We start from the raw sequence: 13,493 nt of genomic DNA, 5'->3' as shown, positions 1-13,493 counted from the left end.
TCGCTGACGATGATTCATAGGTAGGAACAAAAATAGATTTGCAACCTGTCCTATAAGGTGGGTTTTTTTCAATGTATATTTATTTTTGAGAGAGAGAGGGAGAGGGAATTCGAGCAGAAGAAGGGCAACGAGAAGGTGAGAGAGAGAATTCCGAAGCAGACTCTGCACCGTCAGCGCAGAGCCTGATGTGGGGTTCGAACCCACGATCCATGAGGTCATGCCCTGAGCTGAAATCCAGAGCTGGACCCTTAACTGACTGAGCCACTCAGGCGCCCCTGATGTAATTTTGATGAAGTCCCCGCAGGCTATCCTTCTAGGTGCTCTGAACTCACCTTTCATGAAAGGTTCATTTCAGGGGCACCTGACCACATCCTTGAGGACCATTCAGTTAGCCATAGAGCTAACCAGGCAACTAGGGTCCTTCTGGAACCATCGAGCAATCACAGGATGATTTAGAATTCATGCCTTGGGCACCATTCCTGAAGGTGAATGATGAAGGTTCAGTAGATTCTGTTATTGTTTTTTGTTTGATTATTTTAAATGTTTTAGTTTTATTCTATTTTGAGAGAGAGAGAGAAAGCACAAGCAGGGGAAGGGCAGAAAGAATCCCAAGCAGGCTCCTCACTGAGGATGCGGGGCTTGAACTCACGAACCATGAGATCATGACCTGAGCTGAAGTTGGACGCTTACCCAACTGAGCCACCCAGGCGCCCTGAAGGTTCACTGGATTCTTACATGCTGTTCAAACAAGGGTGGCGAGTATCTGAAATATTTGAGCCAACATTGCATGTTACCAGTTTCACCAATAACAGCCCATTTTTACACACATTACATTAATTTTTCTTTTCTTAAGTAAACTCTATGCCCAACGTGGGGCTTGAACGCATGACCCTGAGATCAAGGGTCCTTTGCTCAACCGACTGAGCCAGCCAGGGCGCCCCCACTAAGTTAATCATTAATAAGCCACTCGATACGCAAATGAAAACCCACTTCTAACATTCGTCATGCTAATTAATGGAGTCTCTTGTGTTTCTCAAAGGTAAATAGGTGAAGCTCTTGTATTGTCTATCGGACTTTTCACCACATGCTGGCTATTTTGGAAGTGCGGATTTCAGCATAGGTCACCTGAGGGTCCCTAGAGCATACCTTAATGACACATGTATTTGTATTGTCCTGTGTCTTAGGTTGAGTTCCTTAGAAGCGGGCCCAAAGACAAAGAACTGCCTGCAAAAAGGCTCTTGTGGACCCTGAGGCGATACCCCCAAAAGGAAGTGAGGGGGGCAGGATTGGGCTGAGGGACGACTTGGTTGAGATAAGCCTCAGACAATGCTATGAGGAGACTTGGAGCTGGGGTGGCCACTCTACTGCTTGTCCCCAGTTGAAGCAATGGGATCAGGACCCGTTTTATCTCCCAGGACCATCCAGTCGCTGGCAGGGATCAGCCCCTGGGAGGGGCATGGCCTTGGGTGAGGCCGTTCTCTGTGACTGAGGGCACATCCAGTGAGGGGCACAGCGGAGAGATGTAGCAGCCTGAAGCCCCAGCCTCCTAGCTCTGTCCATGACCTAGCTCAGGTCATGATCTCACAGTTCGTGAGTGGGATCCTCGCATCAGGCTCTGTGCTGACAGGTCAGAGCCTGGAGCCTGCTTCGAATTCTGTGTCTCCTCCCTCTCTGCCCCTCCCCCACTTGCTCTCTCTCTCTCTCTCAAAATAAATGAAAAACATTTTTAAAAATGCATATAATTATAATGAATAGAATATATTATCAGAGCTATGTTAATAGAATTAAATTATGTTGTTATTAAATAAGAAAGAATGACACAGTAAACTAAGTATATATAAGTTTTTAATACAACAAAGTAAGTGGAAGAAATAATAAACACAAAAGTAAATGTAAGTGAATTAGAGAATCAGAGAAACAATAAAATGGATTCAGGCACTGTTGTATACTAAAACTTACAAACTATTGTTGAAAGAAATTAAAGAAGACTTCAGTAAATGGAAAGATATCCTATGTTCATGGATCCAAAGACTTAATATCGTTAAGATGACAATACTCCCCAAATTGGTCTACGATACCTATGAAAATCACAGCTGATTTTGTTTTTCAGAAACTGACAAGGAAATTCTGAAGTTTATCTGGAAAGGGGCACCTGGCTGGCTCAACTGGTTGAGCGTCTGACATCGATCGGCTCAGGTCGTGATCTCGCGGTTAATGAGTTCAAGCCCCACATCAGGCTGCTGTCAGTGGTGGATCCCTCTTCAGATCCTCTCTCCCCCTCTCTCTGCCCTTTTCTCGCTTGTGCTCTCTTACAAATAAATAAACAGATAAAACTTTACGAATACTCTCTTACAAATAAATAAAAGCAAGAAGAAAAAACAACACATACATCTATGATCAATTAAATATTGAGAAGTGTGTCAAGACAATACAATGATGAAAGAATAGTCTTTTCAACTGGAAATCCATGTGCAAAAGAATGAAGCTGGGCCCCTTCTTCACAACATACACACAAATTAAATCAAATGGTCTATATATTAAATATATACACATATTTGAACTGGCAAACTTTTAAAAAATTATCTTCTTTTCTTTTTCTTTTTGAGAGAGAGAGAAAGAGTACAAGCTGGGGAGGGGCAGAGAGAGAGAGGGAGACACAGAATCCAAAACAGGCTCCAGGCTCTGAGCTGCCAGCAGAGAGCCCGACGCGGGGCTTGAACTCACGAACCGTGAGATCATGACCTGGCCGAAGTCGGACGCTTAACCGACTGAGCCACCCAGGTGCCCCTGAAATGGCAAAAGTTTCTAAGTACAGCACAAACCTCAATTTTTTCCTGAGAATAGATTGCCAACATGCTGCGTTTTCACCTCCAAATACTGTAATATGTAATGATACTTTGTATAAACACGAACATTCTCCACTATGCACAAGGTAAGATGGAAGTGAAAACGGGGGGGGGGGGGGGGGGGGGGCGGGCGCCTGGGTGGCTCAGTTCGTTGAGGGTCGGACTTCTGCCTAGGTCATGATCTCGCCATTCCCAAGTTCAAGCCCGGTGTCAGATTTTGTGCTGGCAGCCCAGAGCCTGGAGCCTGTTTCAGATTGTCTCTCTCTGTCTCTCTCTTTCTCTCTGCCCCTCCCCTGCTCATTTTCTGTCTCTCTCTCTCTCTGAAAAATAAATAAACATTAAAAAAAAGAAGTGAACATCAGGAAATTAACACGGATGAATCACCATCATCCAACCTAGTTTACCAGTGGTGCCAACAATGTCTTACTTTTTCACTATACTTTTTGAAATTTGTCCCATACGGGTTGGTACCCAAATTTCCTTTTTTTCTTTCTGTTTTTTTTTTTTTAATCCTTATTTATTTTTGAGACAGAGACAGAGCGGGAGCAGGAGAGGGGCAGAGAGAGAGACGGAGACACAGAATCCGAAGCAGGCTCCAGGCTCTGAGCTGTCAGCATAGAGCGTGATGCGGGGCTTTAACCCAGGAACCAGGAGATCATGAACTGAGCCGAAGTCCCTCGTTTAAGCGATGAAGCCACCCAGGCGCCCTCAAAAAATTCTTAAACGTTCCAAAATTACACGACACAGACAAATAAAATAAAAATTAGTTCATTTAACAGACAGCCCTGGTGTACCAATGGCTGTAGATATTCTCAGGTCTCCCACTGGGAGAGGAGGAACCACCCAAAATATACAAAGAAGGGCCCAGAAAGAAGAGGGGCTGCTGCAGGTGGAAGATCTCAAGTACAGAAAAAGTTCAGATGCTGAAAGGACTCGAATTCGCCCAGATTTGGAAGTCCCACAAAGTTTTGCATCCTCAGACGAAACCAGGGTAATCCTACCTCCAGTACCGACCGCCAGCGTGGCAACTTCGACAGAGGCCACAAGGAGGCGACGTGTACCTCGCAAGGAAGCCGGTAGGAAACTACGGGCAAAACCCTCCAGGGGCGTGGCTCCAGACTTGCCCAGACCCGGACCCGAGCCCCAGCCGCAGTGGGGGACCGGCCAGCGCGCCGGGTCTCCATCTCATAATAACGGACCCAGCCTGGCGAGTGTCGCATCGCGGAGTCACGACTTCCCTCCACCCATAGCCATTAAGTGCTGAGTAGTCACCTTCGACTAGAAAATCGCCTGGCAGTGGGGGCTGAATGGGCGTCTGCGTGAGCGCCCACTACCCCGACTCCCTGGTTGTCACACCTCAGGGCCAGGGCCCGGGGCCATCTGTGAGCACAGGTGGAGAAGGGTGGATGTGGGGCTCGTGAGGCCTGGTTGTGGTGTCCCCCTGCCTCCGCACCGCTCCACAACCCCCACTCGTCCCCACGCAGCTCCTCCGGGAGGTGCCGATTCAGTGCGCGTCTGCCCCGGGGACACGGGCGGGAGCCTGTCCCCACTCCGCCACAGCTGGGAGGCCGGCGACGCCCATCCGCTGCCCCGCCCACCCCGCCCAAGCCCGCTCCCCGCACCCCAGGCGGGAGAGCGGGGATACAGGTGAGACGAGGAGGGCAGCGGCGCGGGGAGCCCGCACAGGCCCAGGCACCGTCGCCACCATTTCGGGGTCTCAGGGACCAGACGTGCGGGGACTCGTTACCCGTTTGCAGAGGCAGCGGCTCGGAGCTCCGATGTTCCGCAGAGGGGGCACCGAGGGGAGCTTGAGCCCGCTCCAAACCCCCATCAGCTGTCCCCACCGCACGACCGCCGGGCCGGGCCGCCCCGCAAAGCGCCGCTGGACACCAGCCAACGCCCACCCCCACCCGATCGCGACCCTCCGGAGGCGTCCCGGCCACACATTGCCCTCCGAGGCCGCGGGGCCCCACTCCCGCCCCGGCCGCCGCATCGCTGTGACCCTTCGTCAGGGTCTTCCCCGCTCTGAACCTGCTCTCCGCGTCCAGACGAAGGACACCCGGGCACAGACGGGGCGCACACACGCGGGCTGAAACTTTATTTGCCCTCCCGCGCCCGGGACCCCGGACCCCGGACCCCCGACCCCCGACCCCGCCGCCCGCCCGGAGGCTCAGAAGATCTTCACCGACTGCAGCTGCAGGTCCCCGCCCACCTCCAGGAGGCGCACGCGCGCCGGCGGGATCCGGTAGCGGAAGTGGTGGTACTCCGAGTCGCCGACCACCGCCTGCGGGGCCGAGAGGGGCGGGGCGTCAGGGGCCGGGGCCCCGAGTCCCCGGGGCCGAGAGGCGCCCCGATGGCCGTACCTCTTGTCGTGGTCCTCACCTGGGCCACCTGTCTGGCGCGGACGCGCGCTTAAGGCGGTGGCTGTTACGGCCCCGCCGGCGGCGTCCACGGCCTCCCTCCGGCCGCTCGCACTGAACGTGGGGAAGGGCCTGGGCGCTGGACGCTGTGCAGCGACCACTCCCCGAGGACACGCGCGTCCCGGCCCAGTCGCCCAGCCATCGGGGCCCCTGCTCCGGGACACCAGGGCCCCGCTTCCCGCTAGGGGCCACCCACCCTCTGGGCGCTGGGCCCTTGCCGCCCGGTCCCTGCCACGGCCACACCCCTGCCTTCGGGCACACGTGGGCTTGCGCCAGGGGAAGAAGAGGGACGGACCGGACGTGGGCCCCGCCTTGGCCGGGCCTTTGCCCCCCACCTCCACCAAGAGCCTTCCTGGCTTGCCTGGACTGCAGGCGGGGCGGGGGTCTGGGCGCCCGCGCCTGTGGGTGGCAGGGACTCACCTTGAACCCTTCTTCGGTGGCGATGAGGAGCACGTCGAAGGGCTGCCCATGCTGGAAGGGAATGCCTGAGCCGCGCTCCTCCCGGCCCCAGGTGCCCTGCTCCAGGCTGTTGAAGACCACCGTGGACTCGTCCAGCCGCGGGTTGAAATGGAGGGCAGCCTCCCCGCCCGGCCCCTCGCCGCACAGCAGGTTCACATAGAACCTGGTAGTGGGGGGAGGGAGGAGAGGATAAAGGTCACAGGCCAAGAAGCACCCTACCAAGATCAGGGACCAATGTACAGGACTCCCCACCGCCAGGCCGTGCCAATTCATAGGCACCGGAGAACGTCCCACGCCACAGGGGGAAGGGTTGTGGGCCGGTGGCCAGGGACCCACCCTCCAGGGCGTCCAAAAGCTCCAGGGACCCTGGACCCACGTGCACCTAGCGAGGGTCACTATGCTATGGCCCCGGGTGCCCCTCATTTCCAAAGCCTCTAACGTTTGCCGTGGAGTCACGATGCTGACGGCCAGGGTGCTCTCTGTTCCTAGGGCATCCCCGTTGCCAGAGGGCTGGGCACAGCACCACGGGCCCGCACCTTTGCAGGCACCGCAGATTCCCAGGAAGCCTGCCCTTCCCAGACCCGGAAGTCCTACGACCGACCGCTTCGGCCTCCCAGGTGCCCAGGGCACCTCCAGATCGCAAGACTTCTTTCCAGGGTTCTGGCATTCAGACTGGGAGCCATAGGACTCTAGATGGGAGCCCTGGGATGGCTCTGGAAGCCCCGGATCCCTAGGGAGACGTAGGGACCCAGCTACACAGTCACGGGACAAGTAAGCGAAGACTTCAGATTCCAGAAGGTCAGCGATGGCCCGGGGAGTCTAAGACCCTATGGGCCAAGGTGGCTCTGGTGCCCTCGTGTCTGGGCTGCAAGAAGTCTGAGCCAGCTGAGCCTGGACACCTCCCAGCCTTACCTCTGGGGCCTGGGGTCTCACCTGCCGGCCTTTTCCGGGACGACGCCGCGAATCCTCATCACGGTGCCCACCCGGATGCCCTCGGGCAGCGACGTCTTGTGGGGCACGTTCTGCAGGTTCAGCGGCGGGGAGTCCGGAGTCCGAGGGAACCAGGGGCGCGGACGAGAGACACACGTGGGTCGGCCCCAGGCAGAAAGCATCCGGGACCCAGATCGGCAGAATCCGTGAGAAGAAAAGGCCCAGAGACCAAGGAGAGAGAGCCAGAGCCAGACAAAGAGCGGGAGAGCCAACCACGAGGGATCAACGGAGAAGGGGAGAATCCAGAGAGGCAGATGGGAGCATGGGGATGGGTCGGGTCCACCCGGGAGCCACAGCCCAGACCCTTGGTAGCACACCCTGGCACCCACTTTGTCCTTCCCGGCGGGACACCTCAGCCAGGCCCAGCCCCTCCCCGAGTCCGGTGCCGCCTTGGGTCCAAGCCCCCCGGGCCCCGACGCCCCCCGAAGGCACTCACAGAGCTTCCCGCCATGGCTGGGACGCTGGGGCGACAGGCGTGGCGGTGGGTATGGCTGCTGGGACCTTAAATAGAAGCAGAAGCAGGGCGTGGCAGCCCCCGCTGACTCACCCCCAGCCATTTCCACACCCACCGCCCACACCTGGCACAGACCCTGGCCCTGGGGCCACCCGGCGGCCCAGCGCCTTCTTGCTGGGCCCGGGACTTCCCTCCACTCACTGAGGGTTCCCCGTCCACCGCCCGCCCCCTCCGTTGAGCTAAGAATCCTGAAGACAGTTAAGGACCAACTGCCAAGGACAGAGGGCCCCCAGGGGGCCACCATCCATCCCGAGCTATGTCCCTGCCGCTTGGCACAGAGGAAAGGGTCTTTGCCCATTTTATCTTGGACATCTGGGGCCCCGAGAGGCCCACCCGGGGCTGGAAGCGGGGGCCCCTCTCTCCCAGGCTGGGACCTGCGCCTTCGGCTGAGGACGCGTCCCCCAAAATTCCAGCTCACGCTCCCTCGCGTGACGGTGACCCCGGCAAGGACAACAGAGGTACACGCGGGGCTCCGGGGGGCAGGACATGTGCCTGATGAGCCGCGTCTCCCGGGGCCTAGAGCAGCGGCTGGTACACGGTCTGGGCTCCTCAAGTGCTCCTGAAAGACGAATAAGGAGTGACACCAGCTCCTGGTCTGAGGCCCTGGGCGCCTGGCACACACAGGACCTCCCCGGGCGCTCACCGCTAGCCGAGCGGGGAAGGAGATCACTCACCCCCACTTCACAGACCAGGAAACCGAGGCTCAGACACGGGAGGCCATTTGCCCGAAGGCGCACGGTCCGGGCGATCCCTGGGTGAGTGTCTCTCTGCCCTTCTTCAACTCTGGCGGGTTCTGCCTTGTTTCTTCTGTCCCTGGGAATGCCCTGGTGTCTCTCCCTGGCCCTCTGGCTCGGACTCTCCCTCCCTCCCGGGTGGCCCTGTCTGCTTCTCTGCCTCAACGCCATGTCTCCTTCCTCCTCCCAGAATGGCTGCCGCTCTCCCAGCCAGGTTCGGGTCAGGGGAGGCAGAGGGGGGCCGTCCTGGGACCCAGCCGCGCCCTGACCCAGGAGCAGCGATGTGGGATCCTCCACTCAGGCCCACAGCCCAAGATTCCGTAGTCCAAGATTCCAGAAGAAGAATCCAGGATGGGAAGGGTGGGGTCAGAGGGAGAATGCTGAAAGAAGGTTCTGGAAGGTAGGGAAGAGGCAGGGTGGGGCAGTCACCCTGAGCAGAACCCCCTCCCAGCAGCCCAGCAGGCCTCCTGTCCACCCCTGCCACCCCCTCCCGGCCTCCACTCCTGCCCCCCCCCCCCACCCAACCCTCCAGGGGGAAGAGGCCTGGGGCAGAGACCAGAATGGAAACTCTGGGTGGAGACAACCAGACTCAGAACCTGATCTGCCACCCGACTGTCCCCCAGGCCTCCCAGACTCTCTCCATCCCCACACCACGTGAGACACCCTGGGGGTGGCAGCGGGCGGCGCAGTTTGGGGGCCAGGACCTCACACAGGGAGGCCGGACAGCTGCGAGGCGGGTGGGGGTGGCTGCAAGCACCCCAGTGTTCAGAGGAGAAGAGGGAGGCAGAGAGTGGGGCACCCTCTCAGCCAAGGTCCCACAGCAGGGAAGCAGCCCGGGGCTGGGCCGGGGCCCAGGTGGGGGCAGGGCTGGTCACCAGGACTTCCGGTAGAGAGGACAGGGGGCCCGAGGCCGGGGCACCCACACCCGGGAGCCGGCGTCCCCGAATCGAATCGTGGGCTCCACCTGTCTCCGATCTCAGGTTCGGGGTGTCCCCCTTGGCTGCCTTGCTCTCCACGTGCTCTTGGGGCCCAACGACTCGTCCTTCCCCTGATGTCTTCTCTGGGGCTGGATGTGTCTTCACAAGCCGCCAACCTGCAAGTCCAAACTCGACTGTGACTTCGCTGTGGGCCCAAGTGTCAGCAGTGGATCTGTTATCAGTTGATGGCGGGCTCGTTTCTCAGAAGCCAGGCGCGCGCGCGCACGTGCCGGAGCCCCATTCTCTGGTGTGGATCATCTCTGCATCGGTTCTGGAATAATACTTTCAGGAGCACTGTTTCCATTCCCAGTGAGTCGTAACCGTGCCTGTGTCTCAGTCCTCGTGCTTTTTCCTGAGCGATGCCTCGCATTCCGAAGACGCTCAGGTTGTAACAGAATGAGGGTGGGATTCGAGAACCGTCCGGACCTGAGCAACCCCCACCCCCACCGAGTTTCCCCGAGCCCCAGAGACAGCCAGCCCCCCTCCGCCCACCCTGCCCGGGACAGCGCTGCCAGTCTGGGCGTCCCGTGGCCACCGTGTCATGTGTCCCGGGAGTGGAGAGGGGTGGCCAGCAGGCTGAGTCTGCGGACCTTCGCCCTCCTGCAGGGAACAACTCTGGAGACTGAAAAGTAACCCCGTGTACCCACCGTGCTTGTGGGCATTGAAACCCCCAGGCTCTCTGCCAGGGTCAGCGTGTTGGGGACTTTGGGCCGGTTTTGTACACGGCGAACATCAGTGCGGGGGCCGCTTTGGTTTTGTTTTGTTTTGTGGAAAGATTTTGGTTTTGAGGTGATCTCCACGCCCGGCGTGGGGCTGGAACTCCCCACCCAGAGATCCGGGGTCCCAAGCTTCACAGAGCCAGCCAGGCGCCCCGCGGGGCTGCTTTGGTTTTGTAAGTGAACCTTCCAAGGAGGAGAAAGACACTGCTCAAATCTGACTCTTTCTTAAGCGGTGAATCCACTGGAAACTTACACTTCTATTTCTGGATGGAATACATTTCCCCAACCCCATCACCACCGAGGGAAGCATTTTCTGTCATGCTTGCTTCCATTGATAAACTGAGTTCGTTAAACTCTCTTACGTATTTTCAGCCGCATGTGGGACTTTAGCTTGTGTTACGTTTTAGGTTTTTCCATTGTCCATAAATTCTTCTAAGCCATAAGTAATTTTTCACTTCACACCGGATTTAGCAGTGCAGGGACTTGCTCCCTCCTCTTCCACCTTTGCCTCCTCCTTCCCTCCCTCCCTCCCTCCTTCCTTCTCTCCCTACCTTCCCCTCCTCTCTTCCCCGACTTTTCTTCTCCTCTCCCCCCCTCCCTCCCCTACCTTTTTTTCTCCTCCCCTCCCCTTTCCTTCCCTTCCCTCCATCCCCTCTGGCCACTCTCCTCATTTCCATTCCCCTCCCTTCCCCTCCTCTCCCTTTCCCTCTCTTTCCCTCCACTCCTCTCCTCTCTCCTCTCCTCCCCTCCCTTCCTCTCTTCCCCTTCCCTGCCTCCCTTCCTCTCCCTTTGCCTACCTGAAGGATCGGGTCCTAGAGTCTTTCAGGTGGGACAGCACTGCTTCTTGTGGGTGGGGATCTGGGTGGCCCTAGTGGGATGAGGGGGTGCGATTCCACTGTGGTGTCAGAGGGAATGGGTGAGGAGGGTGCTTGGGGAGTGTGGTCCTCAGGACCAGGGTGGGGGGTGGGTTGGAGAGGAGAAATCGGAACGTGGCTTTGATTTGGCGTCAGGCTTTCTTGGTTTCCTTGGCCTTCAGTTTGAAATGGCTCCTCAGTCTTCCTTTGTGTTTCAAGACCTTGACACTTGAGAAGCTTGGAGGCGGATGTACCCTCATCGCCAGCTACAGGTGAGGCACTGTTGGCTGAAGAGCCACAGAAGCGACAGCGCCTGCCTCCTCCAGCTGCCTGGCCCCTCGCGTGTCCCATGGCTGGTGAGTGGTCTTGGATCACGTGACTAGCGGAACCTCCCCGGCCTCCCCTCCCCACCGTAAAGTTACCCATTTGTCCTGTGTCATCAGTAAGCATTTTGTGGGAAGCGCCTGGAAATTTTGCAAAGCTCACGTTCTTCAGCAAACTTTGATCATTTCTATCGTTTCCTCCTGCACATCTGCTATAGACTGAATGTTTGTGGCCCCCAGATTCCCTTGGTGAAACCGCGTCCCCAGGGGAATGGTATTTGGAGATGGGGCCTTTGGGAGAACATGAGGTCACGGAGTCCGAGCCCTGGTGAGCAGGGGTTGGTGTTCTTCTAAAGGGACCCCAGAGAGCTCCTTTGTCCCTGCAGCCATGTGAGGACAGGGCAAGAAGGATCCATCTATGAACCAGGAGTCAGGTTCACACCAGACGCCCGATATGCTGGCGCCGTGATCGTGGACGTCCCAGCCTCCAGAACCACGAGAAATAAATTCCTGATGTTTGTAAGCCGCCGGTGGGTGGGATTTTTGTTATAGCAGCCCCGACAGAGTAAGACCACATCAGTATGGACCCATGGACTCATGGGGCTGTCCAAGGAGCCCCAGTGCTGTGAACGCTTCCTCCTTTCCCGACCCAGGAAGCTGTTCCAGGCGATGAGGGGCTGTGGGGCAAGCTGAGGGCAAGGTGCCGGTTAACAGCACCCCCCCCCCCGGGGGGATATGTGTGATATTCCTTGCACACTCTCCACTACCCAAAAACAGGAAAGGACAAAAAAACAATGGTTAAACTGGTAAGAGTCTCCACCAGTTTATAAGAAACAGGCAATCCCATCCTGCCTAAAGTCCAGGAACTCCTTACAGTCTTTTTTTGTTTTTTTAATGTTTATTTTTGAGAGAGAGAGAGAGAGAGGGAATGGGGGAGGAAGACACAGAATCCAAAAGCAGGCTCCAGGCTCTAAGCTGTCAGCATAGAGCCCATCGCAGGGCTTGAACTCACGAACGGAGATCACGACTTGAGCCTGGCTGCTTAACCAACTGAGCCACCCAGGGGACCCTGAACTTCCTACTGTCTTAATGTTAATGCTTTGCTAGAGGGAAAAACAGCCTTAGATTGACAATAGGTAGGCCTCCAGTAAGACTGTAAGCATGTGAAAGTCTCTTTGGAAACTCTCTTGACTTTATCTACCCGCCCCCCCACCCCGTAAAACAGTCACCCCCCCCCCCCACATCTGCAGCAGCCCACGGGTCCTGTCCCCGTGCTTTAATAAAATCACCTTTTTGCACCAAAGACCTCTTCGAGAATTCTTTCTTGGCTGTCGGCTCGGGACCCCACGAGCCCCCCGTCACCCCAAAACTTCATCCCTGGCACATCTCATGCCTTCCCATTTGAGCCTTGGAGACCGCCTTTTCTACACATTTCTTTCGCAGAGAAAGGTGCAGTCCTTAGGAACCAAGATCTGGGCGCGGGCTCCGCTCCCAGGCCTTGTCAGGGGGACAAGGTAGGGGATGTATGAACGCAGACACGTATCTATCCATCGGAGGGGAGGCAACACGGGACGTCTGCCCTCCAAGGAGTGTTCCCGCTGGGCCCGAGACTTGAACTGATGTATCAGGCGGACAGGTTACCTAAGTTTAAGTCACACTAGAGCCCTCAGCAGGAAATGAAGCCTCGAGGGGATGGCTGAGCGCACGTGCTTTCATATTAAGTTGAAGGACAGAGGCAACTGTGGAGAAGTAACCCAGCCGTTATGCGGGACGCTTGGAGTCACTTTCACAGGGCCTGTTTGCATGGAATTCTCTGGGTCTCAACTCAGGATGAGAATGTCACTCTCCTACTGGCACACGGTAGGTATCTGTCACGTGAGAGTTTTTATCTCCTGTTTTCAGGCAGCAAATGGGAGGGTAGAAAGCCCTTCTTCCCCTGTTTTGCAAGGGCTATTAGTTCAAAATAATCCTTATGCTAAAAGGGCATATTTGGGGGTGGCACGTTTCGCACCCTTCAACAAACACGTTTCTACATCCGTATTTCTTTCGCTTTGGGTGTAGAATACTCACCAGTCACAGACGGGCAAAGGCTGCATTCCTACCTGGCCCCTGGTCAAATTCATAGAGACACAAAGTAGGAGGGGGGGGTGGAGTGGGGGGCGGGGGGCCGGGCAGTTAGTGTTTAGCGGGTCCAGTTACAGGTTTGCAAGATGAAGAGAGTTCTGGAGACGGATGGTGAGGACGGCTACACAACAGTGCGAATGTATTTTGTGCCACTGAACTGGACACGGGAAAAATGGTTAACATGGTGGGGCGCCCGGCGCGGGGGGGTGGGGGGGTGGGGGTGGGGGGTGGGGGGTGGGGGTGGGGCTCGGTCGGTTCAGCGCCCGACTCTTGGTTTGAGCTCAGGTCATGATCTCACCGTTCGTTTGTGGGTTCAAGCCCTGCATAGGGCTCTGTGCTGGCAGCTCAGAGCCTGGAGCCTGCTTGGGATTCTGTGTCTCCCTCTCTCTCTGCCCCTCTGTGCTAATGTGCAAGCACGCGCATGTTCTCTCTCTCCCCTCTCTCTCTCTCTCTCTAAATATATACAAAAAATTTTTTTTAATTAAAAAAAGGGGAAATTCCACACATCCCCATCCCCACACCTCCTCACCTTC

At 56.8% G+C, this 13,493-nt stretch overlaps 1 protein-coding gene and 2 long non-coding RNA genes across 3 annotated transcripts in view; 2 read left to right on the top strand and 1 right to left on the bottom strand.

Moving 5' to 3' along the window:
* The window catches only part of LOC128778030 (uncharacterized), a 250,161-nt gene that overhangs the window by 8,477 nt on the left and 228,191 nt on the right, over positions 1–13,493 (top strand). The gene's annotated exons all lie outside the window — the stretch shown is intronic.
* On the bottom strand, positions 4,915–7,620 carry LOC109256659 (galectin-7). The gene is made up of 5 exons (XM_053906000.1): positions 7,604–7,620; positions 7,152–7,216; positions 6,659–6,747; positions 5,687–5,888; positions 4,915–5,130 (listed from the first exon to the last, which is right to left on the bottom strand). The coding sequence occupies exons 2-5, from the start codon at positions 7,164–7,166 to the stop codon at positions 5,017–5,019; spliced, it is 420 nt and encodes a 139-aa protein (XP_053761975.1). The 5' UTR covers positions 7,167–7,216; positions 7,604–7,620; the 3' UTR covers positions 4,915–5,016.
* On the top strand, positions 8,816–12,139 carry LOC109256647 (uncharacterized). The gene is made up of 2 exons (XR_002075731.2): positions 8,816–10,869; positions 11,223–12,139. It is a non-coding gene; the product is annotated as an uncharacterized LOC109256647 (long non-coding RNA).

The sequence above is a fragment of the Panthera pardus genome, unplaced genomic scaffold (genome assembly GCF_024362965.1).
Source record: "Panthera pardus isolate Hobbes unplaced genomic scaffold, ASM2436296v1 HiC_scaffold_18, whole genome shotgun sequence".
Lineage (NCBI taxonomy): Eukaryota > Metazoa > Chordata > Mammalia > Carnivora > Felidae > Panthera > Panthera pardus.
Note: the sequence above shows the minus strand (reverse complement) of the source record. Positions and strands in the feature narration are given on the sequence as shown.